The sequence below is a fragment of the Dermacentor andersoni genome, chromosome 3 (assembly GCF_023375885.2).
Source record: "Dermacentor andersoni chromosome 3, qqDerAnde1_hic_scaffold, whole genome shotgun sequence".
NCBI lineage: Eukaryota > Metazoa > Arthropoda > Arachnida > Ixodida > Ixodidae > Dermacentor > Dermacentor andersoni.
This window is the reverse complement of record NC_092816.1, coordinates 55,494,026-55,520,610: the sequence shown is the minus strand read 5'-3', so window position 1 is coordinate 55,520,610 and position 26,585 is coordinate 55,494,026. Positions and strand designations below refer to the sequence as shown.

Genomic DNA, 26,585 nt, shown 5'->3' with positions numbered 1-26,585 from the left:
CTCGCACATGCAGCATACGGCGTTGTCGCCCTAGGACATTATACTAACGTCACGGCAACGCCAACGGCAAAAATGCGGCTGGAGTGTCCATGTAATTGCTATTGCAATAAGAAGTTTTCATTGAAAAATGTGGCTAGTGCTGACTTCACAATTTTGCTTCTGTGTAGACACCATCAAGTCAGGCCTGTGAATAAATGACAACTATTACAATTTTCAAACATTTTATTTCGAAAATGGCCCGGTAAAATTAAAAAAAAAAGACAGCTTGAAAAAGTCTTACAGCATTACAAAAAAAACACCATGCTGCAGTATAGCAGTTGTAGGTACCACCATCACCAATATGGGCATTTCCGTGGCATAATTCGAGGCATACTGTGGAAGAATTCTCATATGAACTGCTGCTGCCCTCATAACACACACTCGTGCAGCAAAAGAGCTGCCCTGTATAAACATGCGAAAAAGACCTGTGGTGACGAGCACAATAAACATAGGACAAGGAAATAAAAAAAAAAAAGCCTTAAATACGTTAATATATATATATATATAGTATGTATAGACCTTTTCTTTAAAAAAAATGCAAACACCGCCACTTGCTCATAAAAGAAAAGCCAGGTAAAACAGAAAAAAAAAACTGCCAAGAAGTGCTCCTTTTTCCTCTCCCCACTTTACCATATTTTTTTTTTTTATTTGGAAGGCTGAAAAATGGCACTTTTTGATTATGAGATGATTTGTCTGTTGTCCCCTTACCCCCTATACAAAACAAAAAAAGAGTAAAAACAAGAAGTGTTTCCGATGATTCGAGAGAGACGGGGTGGAAAACGAAGTGAAGAAGTGCACCTCCTGTGCTCCCAGTCTCGCTAAGTTCGCGCAGTGTAAGCAAACATTACGGAATGTGTCAACCAACCAGAAAAGATAACCAGATGAAGGGCTCCTACACTCTCACCCTTCGCACAACCAAGGCTCAACGGGAGCTTTATGGAAGTGCCATGGTATTGCGCAATGGGCAAGCCTTCCTCCTTCTCCCTTTACTGGAACGCACAATTCGGCTTTCACTATACCAACTGGCTGACACGACCCATAAAGCCTTGGGCTGTATGCTGCACAGAATTGACGAGACAAAGTACAGTTGCCCCCTGTGCTCGCAGTGAGATACAACCACATGAAATCTTTTCGCCGTCACTTTGAGTAGAAATTGAGGAATGCACACAGGAGTGTAAACAAGGCCAGAGAAAGACAACGTGCCATGAGCAGCCCCTATGGGGCGACGCACCTAATAAAAGTGCAATATGTGGTCCTTCTAGTATATAATATAGTATAAGTTGACACAAGTGTGGGGGTTGCACTAGGCGTGGCCATAAAGAAAAAATTTAAAATCTGGGCTGCTTGTCCTACTAGCAGCGTAGCGTTGGATGCTGCAGCTTTAATTGCGTCTGTGCAAATGAAAAAAAAAAAAAAAAAGAAGACACTCGGAACACAAGTAGACGGCATTCCAGCAAGCTGCAACATACCCAAGTTCGCACGGAAACCTATCATCTCTTTTTGCGCATGCCGACGACGCAAAGGCACCATCAGAGAAACAAGAAAAACGAGGCCCACAAATAAATAAAAGCAAAGAAACAATAACTGCAGTACAAAATGTGCAACAGCTTGCACAGCCTCGCTCTGTGGCCTCAACGCATAGCACGTACCTGTCTCTATGTAGTGCCAACGTCTCTTGACAATGCGTGATTAAACATAACATTGCAGCACTCGCTCCATCATGTCAACCGAATAGAACAACAGTTAGATACACTACTGCAGACGAATGAAATGTAAATAACACAGTTCGAACTAACGAATGATGGGAGACTGTGGTCAAGGCAGGCTGGATAATTCTGTTAGTGGAAGAAGAGTGCTGTTTTGGAGCTCAAAATCGACCAGCACTTATTATCTGACCTACCTCAGCTGCTACCTCATTTTGCTACCTGCAATTTCATATGTCTGGCTTATGCTTCTTTTATCCCCAAAAGAAGTTACAAGCAGGGTAGTGAGTTGTGCACACAGTAACCAAGTTATACAAGGTGGGAAAAACTACTCCGAGATCTATTCCCGCGTAGATGCCTCAACAAAGGCGGCCTCGAGAAACACGAAGCAAGAATCTTTTTTGCATCAATGAGACTCGTGCCTGTCATGCTAAAGCACGACAACACAGAGAGCTGCTGCATTTGTGCCGAGGTAAAGGCACTTACGGTGCTTGCAGTATTGACCACCAAACTTGGAATGATGAAATACTGACAGTACCCAATTGAATCAAGGTGACACGGTTCGAGTATCCTGGCAGTCCTAGCACACCAAAATGTGAAACAGCAGTGCTGCTGCATGCTCCTTTTCCCGCATAAACTGCATATACCCTTTTTTCCAGATACCTATATTGTTTTCGCCAGCTCAGCATCAACAAGGGTAAAACACAGCCCTGGCAGTCTACCCTAGGAAGAAGGCAGAGGTTATCAACGGATTGCCTCGTCTTATTCACAGTCAAAAAGTACACGTCACTATGTGCAAAGACAAGGGCTGTCGCTCGTTCGAATGGTGGTTCTGCTGCCAGTGCTCCCAAGTCTGTTTTTCCTTCTGAGCCTCCGAATACCCAACACCCAATCCAAGTACCACTGCACAAGTTTAGCCAACCAGCAATGTCACCAGTGTACTCTTTGGTGACCAAAAAAAAAAAAAGAAAGCAGTACATCGTGCACTTCACAGACTGTAAAAACAAGGAAAAAGCTCTTCTCCCCCGCCTCTGTGCTTTCTTGAGACTCTCTCGGTCATGTAGCGGCAAAGCATGTGCCTAGGAAAGTATGGGGGAAGGAGGTATAATCATCGGCAAAGTAAACGCGTAAAAACAGAAACATTCCTCGTGATCCTTCCCTGGTGAGGGGGAAGAAAATGCAAAGATGCGCAGTTGGCCAAGAAAGTTTACGGGTCACGAGTTTCCGCAGCACAACACGGATTTACGCGGCAGCTAGACACGAGGCTGTGTTGCCCAGGTTTTGCGATAACTTGGCTTCTTGTCGCGAATCCCACGTTTCACGAACTTTCGCAGCCAACTGTACAACGCAGCTGCCCCTCACTCCTACTCTCTCTCACAACTTATTCCTCTTCTACAGTGCTGGACATGCACGCGCCCACATGCTAGAGTTGCACAGCCACAGGTTAACATGCATTAATGTGGGTGTGGTTGGGTGGTGGGACTGTGCTTTGTTCCTTAAACCAAGAACAAGAAAAAAAAAAAGGTGCGCAAGAAATGGCTAAAAAAATGAGGAGACCAACAAGTAACAGGGAAATTAAATAAAAAGAAATGCCTGTTGCTAAGAGGAACTAGCTGCAATGTGAAAACAATTATGTGGAGAGGAATAAAAACAAAATAAATGAAAACAAATGCACATGGTGTGAAATACGATAAGGTTCCAAGCGGCGGGTGCTAGCTGATGAAGGCTGGTTCAATTTGTAGGAGAGCTCCTGTTTTGAGAAAAAAAGAAAAGAGAGAAAGCAGGAGAGCAGAAAATTAGAGATGGGCACAGATTACAATAGAGTTTTAATAACAGGTAAGAGTAAGCAATGCTGGCACTTTCAACGCTTCGACTGCCGAGTTTTTGACTGCCAACTACATGGAGCACACGGATGCCTTGGAGAATGATGTCAGCAAGCAAGGCTGACGAACATGCGGTTTTCTCATGCAAGCCAGTGGGAAGTATGCGGCGAGATGCTTGTGGCGATCATGTGCCAGCGTTTCTTTTGCATTTCTCAAGTTCAGATGCTGCCGCAGCAACCATCCCACATCGTATACAAAACTCCTTTTGGAGCCACCAAGGTGATGCCTCAACGGAGCTCGTATGTCACTTGCCGCCCGTGACCCCTCTTTGCAGTTGGTATAGGAGTGCCATTCTTGAATGCCGACAGCCACGGTTTGTAAACAACACGTGCGCAGGAACAGCTATCTCCCATATTGTTTTTTGTTTTCATGCAACCCGGTTATAACAGTTATCGGTTATAACAATGGAATTTTCGTGGCACTTGAATATTGTTATAACTGGGTTGGACTGTACCCTAAATACCGCGGTTTTCAGTGTCATGTTAGCAACCTGTACCTCTAAGTCTCAATGCAATCCTAGACAAGTTGTTCAACCAAACTTGTTTCTTTTTAATATTAACGCCACCTTCACTGTGCTTTCACTGTGCTTGTTTATGGTGTAATGGTTAAGGTGCTGCTGCACCTTGTAGCTTTTCACATGTTCGTGAAGTTATGGCGACTTAGTGTATTTGACATAATGCTCGCTTTGCGAGACGAGCAATTTTCATGGCTGAGAAGGTGGGAAACTCCGCCGTGGTTGGTGGCTCAACGCCAACACTTCACAAATGGCACGACTAGTGGGAGGCCCTCTTTAAATGCAAGGCTGGTCGGAAGGACTCTGTGGACCTAGTGGTGACATGGTACTGTCCCCGAATTGGAGGACTGTGCGGCCACCTCTAAAGAAGCAGTTAATCTCAAGCAAGCTCCAAGATGATGTGATTTTCGGGCGATCGCTTACGGGGATAGTTTCGCTTTTGCAAGACTCGGCTCGTTCTGGCACCGAACCCCACAAATGATATGTGTGACAGTTCTCTTCACACTGATAGTGAGCTTAGGACAGTGCCAAAAACTTATTGGGCACGCTTTCGGTGCTGAGTCACCTACGACCTAATGGGTTCGCCCAAGAATACCGCCCAAGGAAAGCTGTCTCCACCCCAGACAACAATAAGAGAACTTATTTCCAGATTGTGGTCTCTTGAAGAAAGATACCATTTCTTCTTCCGTTCATCTTCTGTTACAATTGCAGTTTTATTTATTCATTTATTTACTTTTCAATTTCCCGTGACTGGAAAGTCGACCCTTGCACTGCAACCGTGGCTGCATTACATTCGAGTAAATACGGTAATTAACTTTTCTTTAGCGCACAATCCTGTGCGTTATGTGCGGGTTTGAGTATACACATATGGTGAGTATGCAGTTAAGAGGCTGAAAGAGCAGGAAAATTACAAATGGGCAGCAGGCTCCATTAGCAAGGCTTACCCATTGACGAGCGTCTCCTCCCGAACGACGACGAGGGTGCGCTTCTCGCGAACCACCTCAATCTTGCACTCAGAGCGCAGCTTTTCAGTCAGTTCCTCGTGGTCAGCAGGCAGCAGGTCTTCCAGCTCGAGGGATTTCAGGTCACCCACTGTGCTTGTGGTGGTGGTGAAGTTGGACTCGTTCTTGGTGATCACCAGGCTGCTGATGCCACTGGGTTGGAAAACATCCCAAAGGGAGAGAGATGGGTCCAACGACTCCTGTAGGAATCACGATGCTTTGCAACGCATACCCGAAATGGAGAGAAACCAACACTAAAACTTAGCTTATAAATTTGAGTGTCAGCAACTTTAATTATATGACTTGTCAATTTGGCACCACAGCTAAACATGGTTCTTCCCGATGCTTTTGCAAATGTCGATTAGTCGTATCAAGCAGAGGTTAGGCCCTTGTGCCACGCCTTTGGAGCATCCTGCCTAATGCTGATCACTTGCCTTGGATGGCACAAACACAGTTTTGAAAATATTTTGTGACCATAATTCACACCGTTACGATTGTGGCTTCAGTTCTAAGAACCATATGCTGCCTCCAACGCCTTGATTTGTTGGCAATTCATGAAAAAAAGTCTTTCTTTTCATGCAGTCAGAAACTGCACTGATAATTTTTTCTTTATTCTTGCTTGTCCTTTTTCGTTCAGATGCACAAAATATGTCTCGCTTCAGTGATAAAATTAGTATCGCGCTGATATGATCCTGTATTGTGCGATTTCCTGGTGCCAACGTTTAAGATTGAGAAAACAAAAAATGACCCATTACAGTTACGATTATTTTTTACTGGCTAATACGTTCCTGAAAAACACAATCTTTAAAAAAAGAAAAAATCTTTTGGCACCAACGTTCTGTACATCACCAAACTGCAATCTTATGATACATTTTTCGGCCACTAGATCCCATGTGAACAAAAAATGCGAGGCACACAAGATTTAGAGCAGAAGGCACCTGCCACAGCAGCTTCCCTGCAGTACTTGATCACTCATGACAAATTATAAAATGCCAGAACACGCTTGAGTTTCCTCTTCTGATACTAGCAAATCAATTCACAGGCCGCTGCATATGGCATTCACAGCTATCACCCAAACCCTACTGTGATAAGCATCTTGATCAATCCAATTCACATCATGTGTGGCAAAGTGTCATTGGAAGCGTACTGCACACTTTCAATAGGTGATAACTACAAATGCGCTGCCGTTCCCTGCTGCAGGCCGTGCAATGTGAGAGTCACGTTTTGCTCTGGCAGCACCGCATTATGACGTCACCCACCAGATCTATTTCGTTTCAGTTTCCTGTTGCCATCTTAAAATGCTACACAACAGCAAGATGACAAAGCATAGTTTGGGACATTCAGCCTCCACCAGCTCAACACGCATCGGCAACTCCCCCTCCCCCCCTACTTCCACAATTCTCGCCACACCACAACTTCTCGCCAAAGAGTCCCGCCCAAAGAAGCTCCCTACCCAGACTGAATTCGAGGAGTGCAAACGTAGGCTTGCCAAAGCCACAAAATCTACAACGTGCATCACAGGCTGCCTTGGGCCCCACCAGCTCTGCACACGTTGGCAACCTGTGCTGCAATGATTCGTGCTAGGCTGATGTCAACTCAATTACAACTGGCAGATGGCAGACTCGGCCAAAAGCACTAAGCCCCGATGACCCCGCACTGATTGCATGGTCAATCTTTGTGAACCTTGCAATACCGCAGCGCGTCTGCTGATTTCGGTTCAACATAGCACCTGCTGCCCCATTTGTAGCCTAGAAAGCGCCTGCAACGGCTACCACTATAAGAGCGTGCACAAACCTGTCCGGCGGGGAGTCCAGACCACCTTTGTCGTCGTCGCCGCCTTCCGACAACTCCTCCTTCGGTGATGTCGGAGATGTGGCAGCAGAGGAGGACAACTCGGGCTTCTTCTCTGCCGACTCTATTGCTTCCTCGGACTTGGCTTCACTGGTTGTTGCAGCCTCGTCATTGGCTTCCTTCTGTTCCCCTCCCTCGGCGGCCGATGCTGCGGGAGCTTTTGCTGTTGCTGCCTCTTCCTCCTTGCCCACCTGGGGTTCCTGGGGCTGTGGGGGTTGAGGCCGCACACCTTCAGGCAGGTCCACCTGGCAGTGGGGGGCCACAAGGCGTTTGGCAGACAGGGAGAAGCGCTCGAACTCGCACGGCGAGCTCAGGTAGAAGCCTTCGCCGTCCTTGGTGAACACAAGGCTGCAGATGCCACTGGGTCACGGTGAGGTTAAAAAAGAAGTCTTAGTTACGTATAGCAAAGCAAAAGAGAAAGAGAAAAGGTAGAATGAATACGCACACATTTAGTGCTGAATCAAGGAGTTGAACCACACTTTAGGGTGGCTACTAAGCTGTTTTGGTGTTAAAAATAAATGTTGCGGGAGTGTGTTGAATTTGGCTGGTTGGTTCATGATAAAGGAGGTAAAAACAGCACAAAGGACAGGACGAAAGCAGAGATGGCGTATGCATGAAGTACAATGTTGCAGTACACTACTGTTCTGTGCGGTTTGGACAGCACCTATCACCAAAATTATGACAAACTCAAACGCATGGTGCAACTCCTGTCAAAAAACAAGGGAAGTAGCAAGATGGTCTATTTTGGTGACAGCTAGTTCATTCACCTTCAAGCTGGACCAGTACAACTAAAGAAATACAAAGAAACATGTCTTTTATTTGAAGCATTTCCTGGGGCACATGTTAGCTTTTTTATGCTTGTTTTGTTTCATTCAGAACGATTTGCCCGTGTGGCTTGCTGACATTACCTGCTGCTGGAACATCTTGTTGGCATGGTAACCTCGCGAATAGCTTGAAACATGGACATGAGGCAGCTTCTACTTTTGGCAGTGACACTGAACTTCAGCTATGGTCTTCTTTAAAACAATGTATAGACAAACTTCAATAACAAACATGGATATAACAAATTATTGGATATAGCAAAATAAATCTAGAATGTCCTTGGCTGATGTGAGCATGTGACAAGTTCAGTAGAACCTCATTCATACATTTTTGAAAAAGAAAAAGAAAAAACACGAGAAAGAATGTACTAACCGGGAAAACGTAAGACCTGAAGTAACTAAAAAAAATTTGACAGACTCAACTATAGTTGACATCTACGTAATGTGAACCATCCCGCAGACCGTTCCGGCCCGAGATGCATTTAGCTGTTTTCCTATTGTGTGGTGTTTTAAGATGGTGACGAAAACCGAAACGAAATCGAGCTGGTGGGCAATGCCGGATGCCACCAAAGCGAAATGTGATGCCCACATTGCGCCACTTGCAGCAAGGAATGGCGGCGCATTTGGATTATCACCTATTAAAAGCGCGCGGTACGCTAACAATGGCACTATGCACCACGCACTGTAAAACAGATATGTGAAGATTAGGGATGGGCGTTCAGTGTTGTCGAATATTCGATTGACTTATTCTCTATTTGTTATTTGCTTCAATTTTATTTTCAAGTATTCAATATCTCTGAATTACTTGGTGCTCCCGAATAGGCAGCCGGAAGCCACGGCAGGCCAGTAAAAATACACATCTTGAAGGCTATGCTTAAACATTATGGCTGTCATACAACGACTGTCAATCTTGAAGGCTATATGTTTTTGCATTAAAGAGCCAGAAATGTGCGACGCAAAAGAGCAAAAATGGCACTAGTGTCTAACCGAAACGAAGTGGCAGAGTCCGCATCTCTGTAGCCATTAGCGGAAATAGTACACGAGTGACAATGCAGGAACGCTTTGTGCCTATTTGTGTCTTTAAAGCCTTTATTCTTGCGTTTACCGCCACGCATAACACCGTGTTGGCTGCAGGCTTTCATAATTGCACAGTCGCCATCCATGATCATGTCGATAGCGGTCGCGGTTTTTTCCGCAGCAGTTGCATCAGAAAGTAGTTTCATACTCAATACGTGCTTCGGCCGCATACTTAAAAAAAACTGCGTAGTCACCATCTACGAGCACATAGAGAGCAACTGCAGTTTTGTCTGCAGTTGATGCAGTGAACGTTAGTTTTGGTCTGTCTCAGTGCCTTAGCAACCACAAAGTCGCCGTTCATAATCGCGTCAATAGCGGCCGCGGTTTCCTCTGTAGCGATTGCGGCAAACGGTTGTCTTGTTTTGACTCAGTGCAAAGCTGTCGAGGATGAAAAGCACAGGCTACATCGCGATGGACATGTGACCTGTTGGCAATCAGCTCACCGGCGAAAAAATAATTGAGATGAACGCACACTAGTGCAAAGTGTGTCACAAATGAAGGTGCGCGCCGCGGCTGTGCTGCAAAGGAAATTGCAAGCCCACGGTCGCCGCTGCGAGAGCCAATCAGTCACGATATGAAGAGAAGGTTCAACACTGATTTAGTGCAAAATAGCAAAAGGATTTTCTCATGAATTTACTAATAAAAGCGTGTTGACATAGTAAGCACTTGCTTATTCTTTTCTGGATATCTCGAAAATGCGACATTCTGTTAATTTGGACTCAGACATATTTTTTTTTATCACGTGAAATCTGAATTAACGAGGTTTTGCTGCAATATGTGATATGTACTATTGGAACTATTCGACTTTGAAATTATTTGACCAAATCATTATTTGGTTTGAATGCACTTTGAGCCTCAAATTCACTATTCGCCCTATTCGCCCTTGCACTATTCAACTTGAAGTTATTTGACCAAATCACTATTTGCTTTGAATGCACTTTGAGCCTCAAATTCACTATTCGCCCATCCCTAGTGAAGATGCTTATTTATCCAACAGGTTTGGCGGTGACAGCTGTGAATCCGGCATGCAACGACCTGGGCCAGAGATTTGCTGGTGCCGTAATAAGAAAATGCTCACCGTCATTTTCACGTGAGACGGGTGGCTATATGCTGTTCTCAATCGCACGCATCTAGCGCATTTTTTTTTTTCACTTTACAGTGACCCTAGAAAGATTACGGTAAATTTTTTTAGACATAACTCCCTAAGAAGAATTGGAATCTGCAATAAAAAAAATTCCACCATGGGAGGTAGCATATGGCAAAAAAAATTGACCCTCAAAGGGTTAAGCAACCATGCAGAGGCGACCGACTCCTGACGTGTTCCCTTGCATTCGTCTTCCGCATAGCCCATATGGCCTTTCAGTGTTCAGTGTTCAGCTTCCTCGAATGAAAATTTTTTCTATTTTAATTTCGGGGGTCTTATGTTCCAAAACCATGATCCGATTATAAGGCACGCCGTAGTTGGGGGCTCCGGTTTAATTCTGACCACCTGGGTTTCACGGCACACAAGCGTTTTTGCATTCCGTTGCCATCGGAATGCAAATACCACGGCCGGGACTGAACCAGCGACGTCAAAATCAGCGGTGACGCACCATAGCCACTGGACTACCACATGACACACGCGGTGCCAGGACACTTAGCATGCATGCACCTGGGAAAACTACACAAGATTTCATCAAGTCGCTAGTCTTGTGGCTCACCGAGAGCCGAGAACAGCTGCGAAAATTGTCACACGCGTGGCACACTCTCACTTACTTGATGTCCTCACGGCGCAGGCATCCCTCGAGCATCTGGCGGCGCAGGTCGGGAAGTGAGTGAAGAGCCACCTCACCCAAGTTTGAGAGCACCGCCAGGCAGTACTCAACGCGAGCAGGGTCGCTACGGCTCGGGAAGCGTGCTATGGCCGACTTGCGCAGCCGAGCTCCCTCGTGCGCCGTCAGTTTTAGCTTCCCAAATGGCTTCAAGCTTGGCAGTGTGAACACCTGCAACACAGAGAACACGCACATGTAGAGAAAACTTGTGAACAATGAAAACAGCACTCCTAATACGTAGCGCCGAATCCTCTCGTTTAAAATTATACAGTGCAGTCTACTTATAATGGTACCACATATCACAACATATCAGTCATGACGATGAGTCGACTTAAAGAGTATCAACTTATGCTTTGGGGCACTGAGAAAAAAAGAAAAACATTATTCACTGCATTTATCGGACATAACGATCGAAAGTCTGTTTTCTGGAAAGCATTTTCCTTGCAGAATAATCATGAAATTTGCATTGCAAAGTTCTGTTTAACAAACGATGCTGAGACGAGGCGAAACATTTACCTACACGAGTTACCGTATTTACTCGCATAATGATCGCACCCCTGAATTTTGTTGTCAAAATTAGATTTTTTTTTATTTCCCGTGTAATGATCGCACCCCGAACTTGCCGCAGCGATATGTCGTGTGCCAAGTCTAGCTAATAATGATCGCGCTTACCATCTGTCTAATGCTACGTGAACGACTCTTCAAGACAAACCAAGCGGTCTGCATGCACCAAACATTCTTAAACAGATGCCTCATTTCATTACTTTCATCACTTTCCGCACTTCCATGACTAAAAAAAAAGCTGCAACCAAACTTGCGTTTATTATGCGTAGGCGTTATAATGGTCGTGGTCAACAACAGAAAAGGCGCCTTTCAATTCTTCTCATCTACACTCGTGGGCAGGTAACAAATCGCGAGCGGCAACGATAGTAGCCACCAACGACAGTAGCCACGTTTACACTGATACGTTAAAAGTGTACCCTATTCACATGCCAACGCTTGTAACGTAGCTAAGATATTCGCCCACCCTTAGCGGAAACATGCCGTATTAGGATAGTAGTGAAGACAGATGCCGCAGTTTCCGCAGCATGCCGGCCATGTGTTTCTATGTCACTGGCAGCGAAGCGCGCCCATCTGTTTCTGTCCCCTCAAAGTGGACATGGCAATGTCATTGCTGCAAACTTGCCGATATTAACGATATTACTCATTACTGATACAGAAGACACTGTTTCAATGCACGTAATGTACTCACGAGAAAAAAAAAAATCGCGTTCGGCTTGCTCCGCCGGCTGCCATTTTTGTTTTGGTGTCCCACAGCAAACGCGGAACGAAAAAAAATTTTTTTTTTCTTTTCGCAGGAAATTTAACCCGCGTAATGATCGCACCCTTGATATTGCGTCAATTTTTCTGACAAAGAAAGTGCGATCATTATGCGAGTAAATGCTGTAGTATCTGCTGCCATTACTGCACAGTACCACCCATGCACAGTTTGCAAAAGCTATAGAGAGCCTCGCAACATAGCGTAGTGTGCTATACAAGCTGGCGCGTGCTGCTTGGCCTCTGCATCGCCCATGATCGTGCAAGCTTCCAGAGAAGAGAAAAGAAAAAGTAAATGCAAATGGCGCTTGCACGTCTGTTCTATAATCTCTCACTCTCTCTTAGAAAAAGCAGATACGCCCCTTGGAAGCAGCCCAAGAGCAGCGGTAGGTTCGCCAATAAAGCGCAAAGCTGTGTCAATTGAGACGAAGCTGCAAATACTGCAACACTCAAACAAGTACGAAGCTCACGCAGTTGATCATATCGATGATTCTGAATACTGGGAGTGCCGCAATCATGGAAGCTGGAACCAGTGGCCATGCTGATCGACGGGAAAGGCGGGCTTTTCGCACCAGGGCTAAAGCCCCCATGGGTGAAATTAACACGGTGGAAGCCGCTGAAATTACCGAGCTCTGGAAGCACGTCGCTACTGATGCTAAAACAGGTGGTACTTCGATGGACGAAATTATGAGTGCAGATAGCACTGGCTCATTCTGCGAAGAGATCTCCGACGGGGCTACCATTATTGCGACACATGGCGGCGTTGTGCGACGGAGGCGACGAGATTGACAATGGCCCCCCTCAGACGGCAACCCCGATGTTCATCCAAAGTTAGCTGTCATCAAACCATTTGCTCATTGATTTCATGCACACTAAATTATTTCCGCCTGTGTTCGCACAGCAGCTGGACACGATGCACACAGTGGTTTTGAACCTGAAACTTCCACGAAAGTAAGTGAAGATTTCTGAGTGTTTCAGCACACGTATTGCTTGACATGCTGTTTAGAAGTATAAATAAAATTTTTATTTTTCACAGCCTACTTTTTACAAAATCTACATTTTAGTGCAAGTGGCAAGTTTGGTTTCAGAGCTACGAAGGTATGTTTGGCAGCTTTTTCTTTATGGCAGCCCACATATAGTGATGATCGGTTATAAAGATCGACATTTTCTTTCGTTTTGATATTGTTTTAAGTGGATTGCACTGTAACACCACACAAACAAGTAGAAGTGTCAATCCCAAATCTATACCCATGATTTCAACGAAAAAGATGTACTAAGCAGGCGAGGCTCACAAGTTTGTTATGAACACCAGCAATCTTCACTGTGCAATCATGTGTCAACAATGAAATCTATCAGAGTGAACTTCAGGCAGAATCAAAGCTGGCATTAGAGACGTTAGATGCGCAATGGTAGCAAAAGCTAAATTCAGTGTTTAGAAACAACAGATTGTATCACCAGCATTATTTGCAACTGGAAACTTCCAGCCATTTATTGGGCACAATATGTACTAGCCAAGCACAACTATACGATAACACTATGTTATGGTTCGCATGTTAGTGGAAGCCACAACATGATGTCCAACTAGGAAGCTTAATCACGTGTAATTAGGCTCCCTTTTTCACCCACTGGATACACTACTAGGTTAGCAAGCAGACGGTATTTCATCTCCAGACAGCAAATATTGACACTGCCCGCTCCAAAATGCAACGTAAGATGCACTAACAAGCCAGAACTATGATGCATTCAGTGGAAGCACATCAGGTGGGAATCAACCAACATTGCGCAAAACAGCACAAAATGCAGCAGCCGGTCAAGTGCAGCGATCCGGAATGGAGGTTACACTGTCAATATCTGCACCAGAAACTCACCTTCAGCTGCTCCTCGGAGCAGATGAGCACCCTCTGAGGCGGCACCAGGCCCTTGGGCTCCTCCTCAAACGGGTCCGATATGGGGTAGCCACGGGCATCAATGATGTGGATGGATATCACTGGAGCCTTGTGCTTCAGGTGGATCTCCTTGCCTGCAGGGAGCATAAGGGATGTTTCCAACAAGCACGGGACTGTGATTTATCTCCAACTAAGGCGAACTTGCACATCCTTTGCAACCCATTCAGTTTAAAGGAGTAGTAACCCAAAACTTTAAAGTCGAAATAACTTGCAGGATCGATTTCTGTGGACACACACACCTCTACAACATATCAATAGCCAAACGCAGGTTGATACATATTTGAATTAAATTTTAAACTACGTGGAGCAGTCCACCAGATGGTGCGGAGCTCAACCAGACAAACACAGACATAATACTGCAGTAACCAAGTGTATTTTACTTCACTGCTGGCGTAAATTTTCGGCAGTGGTGATCATGTTGCTGTTGAAAATTCACGCAAGCAGCAAAGTAACATACACTTGATTACTGCAATACTAGCTCTGTGTTTGTCTGGTTGAGCTCTGCACCACCAGGTGGCTGCATTGTGCAAACCGTTCACGTTTGCACCTCCGGTCATATGGTAAAATGCTCAGTCCGTTTGCGTTTATCAAATCACAGGACACGCTGAAACTCTCTAATGAATGCATGCCGTTTGCTGTCCCCAAGGGCTCAGATCACCACAGGCACGTGCAAAGCAGCTCTGAAGGCCAGCCAGTGCACCTATTAGGTGTATCTGTGCTCATACTGTGACAGAAATGCGTGTATAATTAAAATGTACATACTGTGTCCCATGACAGTAACCCCTTTCTGCTCTTGGTATGCTTCATCGCAACACACTGAATATGCTTGACTGCATAACAACACTTGATTCTTGCCATATTTGTTGCGCTTCGAAGCAATCCATAAGGATGACAAAGCCAGAGTCACCACAGTTGCTGACAGCAGCAAATTCTTTCAATGAAAAACACAGCACCGAAAAGCATGAAGCTTGGTCATGAACATAAAAGCAACTAGGCCTTAGTGTTGCTGTGGTGACTACGGCTGCCAGCGGATTGGTGTGCGAAAGCGCTGGTTCAAAGCTGTGAGGTAATCAAGATGGAGGCAGCAGTGGCTTTGATTAGTGACATTTTGGACCTGAAGTCACGAAAAAAGTCCGAAAATTATAAGCCAAAGGTTTCAGCTTCAAAAATTCAAACGTCCCTATGCACTGGCTCTATAGGGTGCTGCAAAGGCATCCCAATTATTGGGCATGTCCAACGAATCGGGCATTAACTGTAACCACCGTGCACTGAAACGAACAAGGTTTTGTGTCTTAATTACTGGGTCATTAGTTACTGGTCATAGAAAAGATCCAACAATTTTTTTGTCAGTACTCCTTTAACACTAACATGAAAGCAATCCTTTTTTCTCTTTTCTCTCTCTTCCTATTTGTCTTTTTTTCAAAGAGCATGCGCACTGAAAGGTGCAGAGGCCCTTGTTGAAATCTCCTGCCACGACACATTCCCTCTGTGTACAACACTAAGAGCTGCAAAAGTTCCGTATAATTAATATCTTTCTGCTGGTATCGCTAGCTTTCCAGGTGCATAATTGCAGAGCATACTTGTCTGTGTCATGGCAATGGTAGTGAGTTCAAGAAGTGATGACAAGTGGGATAAGAACCACTGCATGCAGAGAACTGTGAGCTCTCGCTTCAATTTGAGGGCTCTCATTACGGTGTGCTAAGCTGTAACACTCGGTCTAGACAGCAGTGGCGGTGCGCCCTATACCCCACACTCATTCGCCATATCTGTTACCCACTTTTACGCCACCCCTTCAGTTACAGTGTTATTGTCTGTCTGAATGAATCGAGCAGCCACAAAATGAGAACTTTCAAGCAAGTTCCTTTTCAAAATCAGTAACAGCTGAAAAAATATTGGAGGACGCTTAAGCTTCGTCTTTAAGAGTGGAACGCAATAGCGTTATCGGGCCCCGTTCGCATTGCCTTCTGACTCATTTGCCATGGTCTTGAGTCACATAGCTGAGTAATTACTACGAGAGGGCGCATGGCATTTTATGCCCTAACGCCGACGTCATGACTCCTCCTAGTGGCCTCCGTGAGCAGTGGAAGCATTCCGCTTCTGTCTAAATGTCGCGCATACAGGCATTCCTTCCCTCACGGCACGGTTGAGGTGTACACGGAGAAGTAAAACAGTTACTTCACCATTCATTTCCTCCAAAATATACTTTTTATGCGATACAAATGCATCCAATTGTCCAAGTACAACGAACTATCACAATCACCATAAATTTTGCATAATTACCTCATTCATAATTAGAATATTCATTATTACTCATGTACACACAAGTACATGTCTCCAACACACTTCATTAAGGGGGGACGCGGGGATCAGATCGCTAAAATCGCAAAAAAGATCGATTTTTGGCAACGACGCGTTTCGGTATCTGCAATGCCTAATCTACATTGTATCAATATGGTTTGACTGAAAACGCACTAAAAGTGCCCGAAAAAAATTAATTTATCAGTGCGTAGGGCGAGAAAACAGCTTTAAATCGCGTAAAATCACCGCAGTTCGCGGAGCCCTAACTCGTCTTTCCCGCCACCGACCGCCGCCATCTTGGTATCGTTCGAACGCTCGAAGTTTCGCCATTCCGTTTCTGAATTCTTCGGTCGTCGCCATCTTGTAACAAACGCACAAACACAAAAGAAGCGCGGGTCTGCTAAAGGCGGTCATACAGGCCCTGCCATGAAAGCGGGCCTCCGATTGGTTGCCGTACTGAAAGGCGTCTCGCCATTGGTTGCTGCTGCAGCAGCGGGCAAGCTGGCAACCACAGCGGACGGCAGTTGTCTGCTTTGAAAACCACGCCGGCGTCGTTCTTCGCTTGACACTCGCAGAATTCGGATTTATGAAAGCTCCCAGGTCAGTGATGGATCGTCGCTCGTTCGAAATGAACTTTTAAATGAAGCACGCCTTCGGAAAACGGAAGCGCAAGCCTCCTACGGCGAGAAAAAGACGGCGGCCAGCGGGAGAAGCGGAGAACCCGACTGAACACGCGGATAACGTGCCGCGTTATCTTGCACCGTGCTATTCCAGCAGCGAAGCTGACAATCGCCCTGTGACATCGATACCGATAACTAAGCCACCGGAAGACGTGCCAATGGAGGCTCTCGCACCTGTGCGTACGGCCGCGCGAGTCAGCAACCGAGATCGCGTTGTTGGAGGCGACGCGGGTCGAAGGTCTCCATCGCCGGCAGAGACGGTGTGCGTTTCCGATGCATCGTGCGACAGGGACACGCAGCCTGCGAGTGAGCCCCAACCGTCGACGAGCTACATACTGTATGGTAACTCAAGGCTCACCCGACGAATCGTCGCACGATTCAGACGCACCTCGAGCCGCGTTTTGTGTCAGCGGTGACTGCAGAAGCGCAGGCATGCAGCGTTCGCGACTCCCTTCGCGCAGTGTCAGCGACTGAGCGGAAGCAGCAATGCCAAGAACAAATTTAGGCCCCTTGTGACTGCGAGTTCATTATTATGCCTGTTTCTGCGATGAACTCTTTGATCGCTAATGCTCTGTGCCCAAGATGCCAACAGCGTTCTGTGGGTGTACACTGCGATACCAGGCTCGGCCTGGCAGTGAAAATGGTGGTCATGCACGACTCCAAACGGCGCAAGAAAAGGATAAAGAACGCCTGAAGAAGGCATCCAAAGCCCACCAAATAAAGAGGCAAAGGTGTAAGAAGATGCCTGACAGCAATGATTCAAAATACAGTGCAGTCCACTTATAACGATACCACATATAACGATATATCGGTTATAACGATGGGTCGACATGAGAGTGTCATTTTATGCATTAGGTCTATGGAAAAAAAAAACATTTATAACGATAGGTTATTCACCGCATATCGGATATAACGATCAAAATTTGGCAGTCTGGACGGCGTTTTCCGTGCCAAATAATCGTAACGTTTGCGTTGCTTAGTTCCCTGAAACGAACGATGTCGAGGCGAGGCGATGTTTACCTCTGTAAGTTCGTATCTGCCGCCATTACCGCGCAGCGCGTCTCGCCCCGCCCGCGCACGAGTAGGCGCAGCCAACGTTGGCGCAGCGCGCCACAAGATGGCGCTAGCTGCTTCATGCGCGTCGGCCACAGTCGCTTCGAAAGAGAGAGAAAGAAAAAAAAGAAGCGACAAGCAATGCGGCGTGGCGGCGCCCGTCCCGCGTCTCTTGCTTTCCTTAGATCACTATCATCCGGCGTCTCTCTCACGATAGCAGGCTGACGCCACCGAAGCAGCGTGCAACCAACGGTTCAACCAAGTTCGAAGATGGCGCCGACAAAGCGCAATGCTGTGTCGCTTGACACGAAGATGGATATATTGCAGGACTCTCGATGCGGCTTCAAGGTGAGCGCCCTCGTGAAGAAGTATGAGCTCGTCCAGTTAACGATATCAACCATCTTGAAAACCGGGAGCACCGCGATTGTGAAGGCAGGAGCTATCAGCGGCCATTCCGATCAGCGGAAAAGGGGTTAGAGACCCTTTGTACGCCGATGTTGAAGAGGTGCTTTACCAATGGTTCATCACCAATTGCTTCAAGAAGGCGGGCTTTGTGCGTAGTAAGGACGAACTTCCCCAACCCGCTGAGACCGACCCGGTGGAAGTCGCTGACATAACCGAGCTCTGGGAGCTCGTTCCTACTGGTGACACAGGTGGTGTGTCGAAGGAGGAGTTTTTGACTGCAGACAGTGCTGCCTCGTTCTGCGATGAGGTCACCGACGAGGCGATCGCCGAAGATGTGCTGTCTTGACAGACGCAAAGTTGTGCGACGGTGGCGATGGCATCAGCGACAGTGACAACGAGATCGACAGTGGCTCCTTGACCCCGACCACGATGTCCACGCAAAGTGCACTGTCGTCGATCGACTCCTTAATTGATTTTGTGCATGCTAAAAGATTGCCGCCAGTGTTCGCGCAGCAGCTGGAATCCATGCACACCGCGGTTGTGAAGCTGAAGCTGCCGCAAAAGCAAGTGCAGATTTCGGACTATTTCGGCGCGCCTAATCCTTGACACGGTCATTGGCGCCAGAAATAAAGTTTGTTTTTCACGGCCTGCTGTATACATCATCCATTCTTTAGAGCAAGTAGCGAATTCGAGTTCAGAGCTGCAAAGGTAAAGAGCGCAAACGCGTTTAAATATATTTTTTTTTTTTGATAACTGCAGTCCAGATATAGCGATCATCGGTTATAACGATCATATTTTTCGTCTTTCTCGATATCGTTATAAGTGGACTGCACTGTATTACAGCCCTGGTGCTTTTTAGTAAATTTGCAGTGCTTTTAAAACTTTGCAAACTTTGTAGCCAGTTTTCTCAATTGCATTTTTTTTGTCAATCACCTCGCTCGTGGAAAGCGTAGCACAACAATGGCTTGACTGATTTTGGTCCAGTTTGTTTTGCTGTGATCTGCAAGCTGTGCTGTACTTAAAGACAGTCTTGAAATGTTTCTTTATCTTTCCATTATTTAATTATTTCACAATTACTACATGGCTCCATGCAGTGAAGCACAGTCATGTGCATGTTATGTTGAGCAAAAAATTATTAGCACACTAAAAAAAAAATCGAACACTGTCTTGATGTAGATTAGACATCTGGGCAAACATGCAAAGTATTTCCAGCTCCCTATCATGTTTCGTTACTGTGCCAGGCTTTCCACAAGCAAGGAACCTATAAATTCTTATAAAACAAAAACTAATTAAGATATCCTAATGAAATTTTAGAATTGTCTCTTTGTTGCAATGTGCAGTGTGTGTGCCAAATTTCAGCCCTTTCTGTCAAGAAACAAAAAAGTTAATTCTGATCCCCTCCTCCCCCCTTAAGTCAAATACAACAACCCACTCACTAGGTCCCCTAGTATCCACACCTAGTGTCCGCAGCCACTAAGACAGACCTTAAATGGCAACTGGAAACGAGGTTTATGTTTCAATTTCCACCATGGTGTAGGAATATTATGAGAGGTGTACAAACGGTGCCTGGCCGTGCTGAGGGCACGTTGACAACTTGCGTGTGTTTTGGCCATCCTCCAAGGGGCAGCGCTACGTTTTCGGGGCCCTCAGCTCGTTCTAAAGGGTGAAGCCACATCGACACCACATCATCGTTCGCGTTCGTGACACGCAGTTGCGAGCACTTCTGTGCTTTGTGCTGGTATACGTGTGTTGCTTTCGCACGGTTTCTTGTGGTATGAATGATTTTGTGAACCTGTTCACCCGTTTCTTTCTCACCATGGCAATCGAAGCAAGCACAATGCGAGGTATAGTATGAAAGAAGCGGTCGGGCGGGTCTGCATAACAACAGTTTCCCACGAGCATGTCACTGAAGGGGCTGCTCTCATTGGTCTCCGCCATTCCATGCTCGTGTCCTTACATCTCCCGCTCCGCGTTCGCTCTTTCATCTTTCGCTGTGCTTGTTCACCGATGGCCCCAACAGGGGGGCGCCATCTTACGGAAACTGCTTGAAGCGAATGCAAAACCGGTATGCTAGGACGGGCGCCGTTCACACACCTCTGATAGTATTCCTACACTGTGGGTGCCATGCAACATAATTATGTTTTCTTGCATATTCAAATTACAACTTGACACTATCATGTCTGTACCGTAAAATTCTGAGCAAGCACCCTCACCGGTGCAAGAGCACTCCAACTTCACTGCTAAGTGCAAATTTCCGTGCCGTTGCGGCATGCACTTGACAAATGACAGCCTGTTGCCTCCAAGATTTTTCTCCGCACACTTCAGTCTTTTTTTACGAGTGATAAGACATATTACATGCAAGAGGCCTCAGACAAGAGGACACTGAACGGTGCGAACGCTAAGCAAGGTGTCAAGTAAACTGTTGTGCGATCGGAGATCTTGGAGACACACGAGATGCACGATAGCTTCAGACAAGACGCTTCACAACTACTTCAAACACAAAGCATAGCTTGCTTTCATGTGCCAAAGTAACCTTTTTTTTAAAGGCTTACCAAGGGTGCACTGAACTGGATCGGAGTCCCGCTTGTCGCTCGGGGGAAAAGCAAGGGTGTAAACAAAGATGGCACCAGCATTGGTGCCGGCCCAGAGAGTTGGTGTTGTTGCTGCATCTGAAACGATAGAAAGAAAGACAGTGATAAGAACCAGGAATTTGCGAGTACTCCAATTACAAATATGAATCGAACAGTGAAAGTTCGACCAATGCAATCTCAGAAATATTTAGTTTTTTTCTACAGAACCCTGTTGTATGTTTTCAAAGGGATAGCCTGGAAAACGTAACCATGAGGAAGAGCGCAAATCGTCAGGCACAGTCTGAGTGGCTGCCAGTGCAGTTATTTGATGTTTCGGTGCTTGTACTGTGACCAGGTACAGCACACGCACACATAAATGTTGCTCATTGCATCAATTTTCTTCAATCTACATGGCAAACTACGTTGGTGGAAATTGCCAACGTGGGGATGCTCTCGTCAACTGTATACGGAAATGTCACTCTTGGCAAATTCAAGCAAGTGTTACCACCTCCAAGCGTAGTGTGAGGCAGAGCAGTAACAGATATTTTTTTTAAAGCCACTTTAAGCCTAACAAATTTTATTTTTTTGGGTTGAACGAGCTTTTCGGACTGTTTGATTTTTCTGACTACCGTTTTTACTAGAATCTAACGCACACCGTTTTTCCAGATAAAACAGGTGCGAAAATTGCGTGCGCATCAGAATTGCACTACCACATCGCCATCGACATTTCAACATGGCCGCCTCATGTGCACTTCGAGCCAAGCTGCTGTAGCTCCCTCTATGTGCTGTAGTGCGTGCGCTTAGGTTAGTCCACCGTCAGCCTTCCCGTTTTCTGTGTTTGCTCTAACAGCATGAAAGTGCCGACTGCCAAGAGACGCGGAGTTCATCACGATGCCACAATTGAAAGGAAAGTGATCCCGTGTGCGGAGATGGACGGTAATCGGGCTGCATCATGGGCGTTGGGAGTTCTTGAAACTTGCAAGCGGGACTGGCGCAAACAGGAAAAACGTTCTACTCTGGCGCCTGCACACCCACCTACATAGAAAGCGATCTGCGATGGAGACAGAGTCTGCGCATCTAGGTGTACCATGCTGTGTTTTCGCTGCTTAGTTCACCTTGAAGCGAGAGGCCACATAAAGCTCGCTCCTGCCGCCGCACTTCATTACTCCAGCGTTTTGATAAAAAGTTTCCGTGGTCATCGAGTGAGACGTGTTCATGTTTCCTTGCGTGTGCGTAACACCATACCTGTTAATTTAGTTAGTAAGCGAATGTTTAAATGTTTATACAGCCGATAAAACCACTAACCTTATCTTTTGTATAACTGTCTACTAATTTGTCATCGAAATCGATGCTTCGTCATTGCAGCGAAACTGCAACTTTTTTTTATTTATTGCAACTTTAGTGCATTCGGAGTAAATATTTGTTTTTCCAAATGACAGAAAGTTGTATTTCTGTATGAAAGAATGAGTTGTGCCGTAGTGCAAAGGACTTGGCTTTCATTAGGTCACGGTAAAAGGCTTTGTGTTACAATTGAGGGCGTTTTTTTTTTTTTTTTTACTTTCTTTTGGTCATGATAAATCGGTGTGGGTTACAATCGAGGGCGCAGTAGAATCGAGTAAATACAGTATTTTTTTGGTCCCCACGAGGTCTGGAAAATCGGTTAGTGACTGCAAATATTAGCTATGCACAGTATGAAATAGGACACAGAAAAGAGAAAGTAGGGATGAAAAGGGCAACTTCTTTTTGTACTAATTTCTAGCAATGCGTCTACGGCAACCTAGACAGCAATTCACTTGCGTCGGATCAAGCTGCTTAAAAAGCTTATTTCTAAAAAGGGTCTGTTGTAGCTCTACAACACTACCTCCTCTTTTCAACGATCAGCAAATGTAGGGGGCCAGACAAGAACAAGAAAAACTAGAAACAACAGGACATAGCCACCGGGACTCACTGTGAAGGATGAAGCTGCTGGAGAAGCAGAGACATCGGACCATGGACGAAAGGGCATCATCTGTGGAACGCGCTTCCACCTGGCGCTCGACAGGTTTGGCCTCCGACAGGGGTGAGCCGGGGTCGATGGCAGACTCGTTGTGCCGAGAAGCAGGGCTGGCCATGGCAGAAGACATGCTGCCTTCTTCCTCCCCTCTCCTGCGCAATACCTTGTGCGCTTTACCAAAACGTAGGGTAAGCTGCACTCTCCAAATTGCCCTGCTTTTCGAGGTCTCGTCCAACACCTATTTCAGCTAAATTTTTTAAGGCTGCAAAGGCAACACAGATTAAGCGTAAGTCTTTTGTTGAGCTGAATCCAGGCGCTGAATATGTCAGTGACAATGCCAGGTCGCTGACACCCAATTTATATTCTATTTGGATGGCCCAGCCAGTGTAAGCTGATAGACCTTTATTTATTCAAGGTATTTATTCAGAAAATGTTTATCTAATTTTATCATTTTAAATATAAAAGTTTTCCTAAGGCGACTCACTCGTTTGCTCAATGGTGCATGCGTAACTTTTTTTTTTTTGTGCTAGGGTAATAAACTTTACATGTTCTAATGACACGGAGACAAGGCATCCTGCCCAATTTTGTTGAAATTGGCATGTCAGTTCAAAAGTTTACTTTTCAGCCCCACATCCCCCCCTCCCCCAAAGGCCAACTGCAGCATAATTTCACTTGAGCTAAATTGCCTATGCAGTCGAACCCAGATATATTGAATCTGAAAGGGATTACAGAAAAAGTTCTATATATAGGTAATTCGATCTATAAAATTAAAGTTTGTAAAAAAATTTCAAAGAAATTTTACAGCGGTTTGATGTATAGAATAATTCGTTATATGTGGGTTCGATGTACCCGATTTGCTATGTACCGTATTTATTAGAATCTAGGCCAGCAGTTTCTTTCCTTTTCTTTTTTTTTCAGATAATCATACCAAACTCTAGGGTCGGCTTAGATTCGCGGATTTTAAATAACATTCCAATTCGTAATTCAAAATGATAATAAATATGGCCCACAGCTAGTGCCAACAGAAAAGACAGTATCGCAGCCGCTACTAGCCACGCCCGTAGCCAACTGAAGTACACAGGTGATGATGTCATTTTGACCTGTAGAGCATCGGCGTGCGGCATGGCGTGGTTGTAACCTCTATAGTGCCGCTTTCAAATGAAAAGTTGTGCTAACTGCACAGGCATCGACAAACGTTCAAGCCAGGCGGGATCGATGAGAGAAACATCTGTCGTCGTCGGAGGCAACAGGAGATGTTTTTTGCGTGTGCCGCAACGAGGAGATGACAGCGATAAGTGCAAGATAAGTGCGCGATAACAGAGAGGAGCTGTTCACCGAGGTCGCGCTGCGTTTACATGAGTACGAGCCTTGCCGCACTTTCTGCGCATGCGTGGGCGCTCAGACGTGAGCTTGCGCATGTCCACAAGCGTACGAGGCTAGCAGCAATGACGACGCAGAGTGAGCTCGGCACGTTCATTTTAAATAAATGCTGTTTTCATTTTGTGACCGCTGTCCTCACTTTCTTGTTCGGCCTACACTCAAGTAACGTTTAATTTTTTTTTGCTTCTGACGTTTAGGGTCGGTTTAGAATTGGGGCTGGCCTAGATTTGACTAAATACGGTATATACTTAGCATATACTATCAATGTAATCTTGGCAAAGTCGCAGGGCCAGCAATTGCCCCAATTTTCTTACTGGCAGCCTTTATATAGCACCTAAGCAGACAATGCATGCGTCGGGCGGTGAGCGGTAGTGACGCGGATATGGCGAAAGTCCCAGAACCGTACATGACTGCTGATCATTCAGTGCTTGGCTTGTCGAAGGCGCAGAGTCGGTATGCTCGCTCAGTGGACCCAAACTGTAGGCCAGTCTGCTGCTAGTCAGCCAAGCTAGTGCGCAATGCGCTCTGCTCGAGTGGCTCCAGCATGAGATAGAAGACGTTCTATTCCAGCACCAGCCACGCTAGACCGCGGAGTGCCCAATTTTTGCGGACGTACGTAACTGCACCAAGCACAGATCGCGTCTGCATTACACCGGGCTATATCCTTGCTTTTAGCTTGGTCACCCCAATGGGCTCTTCATCTCTGAGTGGAGCCGGAATGCATCGAGGCTCTATAGACAACCAGATATAAAAAACCGGCCTGACACTGAGAATATTTTGCATTGAAAGAACATTGTAGGTGCAAAACGGCATGGGTACAGTGCACGAAGCAGCAAGCCGAATAAATTAACTCTGTGGCTAGCAGACGTCTGCGACCTGTTCGCTGATACACGGGAACCATATACAAGCAAGGGAAGCAGACGACCCAGGCACTGGTTCTCCAGTTTAAATAGTATGTCACTTCTGGCGAGTGATAATGGCAGCATTTCTTTCAGTTTTGATAAGAAAAACATCAATTTTTTTTGCAAGCATTTTGTGAAGCACACACTTCTTATGCGAACCAAAATTTAGTTGCAGTTGGCCTTTAAGTGAACTAGCTGGGCCTGGCCTTAAGCTTCCCGGTACAACACACAAATATAGAACACAAGCCAATGAACCTTATTTCGGTTCTTGCAATGAGTCAGGCTCCCAAATTAAAGCAAATTAAATTCAGAACTCCCTATTTTGGTGCTTACAACTAATGCAGGAACATGTCATGCAATTAGTCAAAATCCTTGCGCACATTGCATGCTGCTTAATGACGCACCTGGGCCTCCGGCTCTCTGGCGATTTAGTCATGGACTTGTCCTTCCGGCCTCTCTGGGAACGACCCTTGCGCAGACGACGGAATGACTCACGCAAGGACTTCTTGAAGGACTTCCGGCGGGACATCATATCGCCTGATGCGGCCAGGTCTGCGTAAACACAAAAATAAATCGTAACAAGAAGATGTGAATACAGAATACATTTCAAATTATATTTCTTATGGTTACTGGCCAGAGCCAGAGGCTGTGTTTTCTAAGGTATAACATTATTAAGATATTACAACCTTCTAAGGTATTATACCTTATTTTCTTATACCTTATCATTTCTAGAACTCAATTAAAGAAAAGAAAATAGCTTCCCTCTATGCTTTCCTTGGCTTCATGTGGTTTGTGGCTAGCAAAAAATGAGCCCTTATTTGGCTCTTCTTCTCATTCATGGCTCTGCTTCGCATTCATAAGAGAAACGAAGCTTCTTAAAAATAATCAAATTAAATGCCAGAATATGCAAAGACAGCTCTCTCAGGTGTTCAATACAGAAACAGCTCCTCTCAAAGCAAAACGACACCTACCGTGCGGGTTCAGCGTGCACTTCGAGACAACCACTTTCTTCTGTACAAAGTCCAGGACACCAAACCCATGGGCTGTTCCAGCGGCAATACTGCAAAAGAAAGAAGGCACCAAACATGTCGTTTAGCCATAATTTGGCAGACACAACTTGACAAAAGCATGCGCTGTTTTCCGTAAAACATTCGCAAGTATTCACAGGACTGCGCTCAATACAGCCAAACAAGGTGAACACTATTTTCTATATGCAGTGGCCATGTCCCAAAGTGTGACATACATTGGAGTCTCGCAACAATGAAGTCGCACCTTATATGAAAATACCTTCGTTACATCCGATATTAGCTATGAGCAACTACTTATTGCAAGCTCATATCT

At 45.6% G+C, this 26,585-nt stretch overlaps 1 protein-coding gene across 1 annotated transcript in view; it reads right to left on the bottom strand.

Annotated features, from left to right (window-relative positions):
- Positions 1-204: 204 nt before the first annotated feature.
- The window catches only part of l(2)gl (LLGL domain-containing protein l(2)gl), a 54,641-nt gene continuing 28,260 nt past the window's right edge, over positions 205-26,585 (bottom strand). The window contains exons 15-23 of the mRNA XM_050169582.3: positions 26,216-26,304; positions 25,649-25,796; positions 22,918-23,114; positions 20,952-21,068; positions 13,886-14,037; positions 10,645-10,871; positions 6,935-7,351; positions 5,084-5,293; positions 205-3,492 (exon numbers count right to left, since the gene is read on the bottom strand). Coding sequence (XP_050025539.1) covers positions 3,474-3,492; positions 5,084-5,293; positions 6,935-7,351; positions 10,645-10,871; positions 13,886-14,037; positions 20,952-21,068; positions 22,918-23,114; positions 25,649-25,796; positions 26,216-26,304 — 1,576 coding nt within the window. The 3' untranslated portion in view covers positions 205-3,473. The remainder of the gene's footprint in view (positions 3,493-5,083; positions 5,294-6,934; positions 7,352-10,644; positions 10,872-13,885; positions 14,038-20,951; positions 21,069-22,917; positions 23,115-25,648; positions 25,797-26,215; positions 26,305-26,585) is intronic.